The 2,500-nt window shown below is 46.1% G+C and overlaps 1 protein-coding gene across 3 annotated transcripts in view; it reads left to right on the top strand.

Annotated features, from left to right (window-relative positions):
• mfng (MFNG O-fucosylpeptide 3-beta-N-acetylglucosaminyltransferase) overlaps positions 1-2,500 on the top strand; it is a 4,866-nt gene that overhangs the window by 2,051 nt on the left and 315 nt on the right. The window contains exons 4-8 of one of the 3 annotated variants that reach the window (XR_002167281.1): positions 354-507; positions 1,248-1,333; positions 1,434-1,583; positions 1,720-1,805; positions 1,870-1,888. Coding sequence is in view for 2 of the 3 variants with exons in the window: in XM_019862273.1 (XP_019717832.1) it covers positions 354-507; positions 1,248-1,333; positions 1,418-1,583; positions 1,720-1,805; positions 1,870-1,921 (544 nt within the window). In the remaining variant the exon portion in view is untranslated. Of the gene's footprint in view, positions 1-353; positions 508-1,247; positions 1,334-1,417; positions 1,584-1,719; positions 1,835-1,869 lie in introns of those variants that run through there. The other 2 variants (XM_019862273.1, XM_019862274.1) reach the window with 2 other exon arrangements.

Raw genomic sequence — 2,500 nt, 5'->3', positions numbered from 1 at the left:
GGACCCAATTGTGGTCATCTTGCAGATGAGCACAGCCAGCGGGAAAGCTGCACCGCGATGGGTGTGGTCGCAGCCAACTTCAATCGTGGCCAATCAAAGTGGCTACTTTTGTTCCCTTTAAATGCAGCGCGCACAATTGTGCACTCGAGTCTTGACTTGGTTGACAGAAAACGATGGGAGCCTATCGTCACTTGTAATAAACAGCCAGTGCTTGCCAGAAATTCCTCGAGCTCGTTCCATGTGGCTGTCTGCCTTTGGGCGGCCTCCCTGGACAGTTATCTTCTTGCCTTCCCATCGGGGGTGTGGAGAGTTTCTACATCTGCTGTAAACATTTGTTTGTGCGCACTCCTCAGGTGGTTTTGTCATGTGGACGATGACAACTACGTGAACGGCGAGGCTCTCGTCGCCACGCTCGCCGCCTTCCCGCAAGACGGCGACATCTACGTGGGCAAGGCCAGCCTTTACAAACCAATCACAGCTCACGAGCTCATGGAGGGAAACCAAACGGTAACATGAGTCACGTTTTTATGGGCATTTGAATCGCAATTATAAAGTTAGCATCACGGAAAATTTTCATGTAAATTTCTTGAAAAAGAGTGAAAGTGTCAGAATTAGATTTTTTTTCACATTTCAAGCAATTAAACCAAAACAAATACAATCATTTTCAAAAACGTTATCTCTCTCTGCGTTTAGTTCAAAAATGATTGTCATGAATTCCAATAATAGTAATAATAAACAAACATGAAATAAGTCTGCATTTTGCAGGGAATTCTTCAAGAAAAATTTAGCTTGAGAGCAAACAGGTTTGCTCCTTGTCGGTAACTCACTCGTAATTGCATCAGATGACAACGAATGATAATCGCTCAAGTTTTTACAAGGGGGAAAGTATATGGCGGATCTTTTGAAATGCGACCGTTACAAGCAGCTTGTGATTGATCAAACTGTTTGTCATGTCAAATCTACTACAAAGAGCATCACAGAAGAGAAAGAATTACAGCGATAATTTGTGTGTAGAAGTAGAAGCGGTGGCATGATACACACATGGCATGCATGCATGCTCACACACTACAAAATACTACTACCACTAAGGAGTGTGCAAATAGTTTGTAAAGTTTGTCAGATTTTAAATTGTTACACTGGGAATTATTTCTCCGTACATTATTGATTGACATTGAAAGAGTTAAAAAAAAGTGTGTGTGTGTGTGTGTGTGTGTGTGTGTGTGTGTGTGTGTGTGTGGTGTGTGCAGAGAGAAGTGAAGTTCTGGTTCGCCACTGGAGGAGCTGGATTCTGTTTGAGTCGGCGTCTGGCCCACAAGATGTCGCCCTGGGCCCGGTACTTGTGGACTCTTCCATGGCGTCTCACTTCTGCCGGAACCACCCTTCAATAAAACCCGTGTCTGCATTTGCGCATATTCAGTGGCTCTCGCTTCCAGGAGACATCGGCGAAGATCCGTCTGCCCGACGATTGCACGGTGGGCTTCATTGTGGAGGACCGCGTGGGTGTCTCCATGGTCCACTGCCCATTGTTCCACTCGCACTTGGAGAACCTCATGCTGCTTCGCCGCGCCAGCATCCCGCACCAGGTATGTGCTCTCCTCTAGGTGAGCCATGTGGAACTGCACCAAATCACGAACAAAACAAACATGGACATACTGTACATGTACTTGTGTGTGTGTGTGTGTGTGTGTGTGTGTGTGTGTGTGTGTGTGTGTGTGTCAGGTGACTCTGAGTTACGGCCTGCTAGAGGACAAGCTGAACAGTGTGGAGCTAAAAGGAAGTTTCTCCAAAGAAGAAGATCCATCCAGGTCAGCCAATCAGTCGGTCAATCATTGAGCAATCATGAAAAAAAAAGGTGTACTTTGGAATCAGGTTCAAGACCCTGCACTGCTTGCTACACCCGCTAACCAGTTGGTGTCCCTGAACCACCACCAAGGCAAATTAGGATCAGGACTTCAGAGCCTCCCAGTACAGTCTGGTGATCGTCGTGACTTGGAAAGAGTCAAATTTGAACAGCACTTTTATTCAGCAAATGGACATTGTTCAATTGTTTATACATTTGTCGTATAACACCTTTCAATCCATTTTAATACATATGACATTTTAAAAGAAAAAAAAAAAGGTTTTCCCGCCTGGCGGAAGTAGGGGGTGTCCTCACCTGCACGCACTAGCCAATCATACGGCAGATGGGCGTGTCCCGGCATCGTCTCCAGGACCATTTGGACGAAAAGCATGAGCGGCGAAAATCTTGAGGTGACTTCCTGATGCAAGTGGCGTTGAGGGGCCTGCAGTGCTCCCTGTAAATTCATTCACTCTTCTCTTGTGTGAAGCAGCTGATTGATCAGCTCTTCCGCATTTTAGTCCATGTACAGCACTTTGTAAGCAGCGGTGGCTGTTTTCATGTGCTCTCGAAATACGGTTGAGTTGAGCTGAGGATTCCGAGTTCAGGGCAAGTCAACGAAATCAGAAGTCAGGTTTTGATTAGCTTCCCAAAACGTCCACC

The sequence above is a fragment of the Hippocampus comes genome, unplaced genomic scaffold (genome assembly GCF_001891065.2).
Source record: "Hippocampus comes isolate QL1 unplaced genomic scaffold, H_comes_QL1_v1.1 scaffold7, whole genome shotgun sequence".
NCBI lineage: Eukaryota > Metazoa > Chordata > Actinopteri > Syngnathiformes > Syngnathidae > Hippocampus > Hippocampus comes.
The sequence above is the reverse complement of the archived record's forward strand: the minus strand, read 5'-3'. Positions and strand labels throughout refer to the sequence as shown.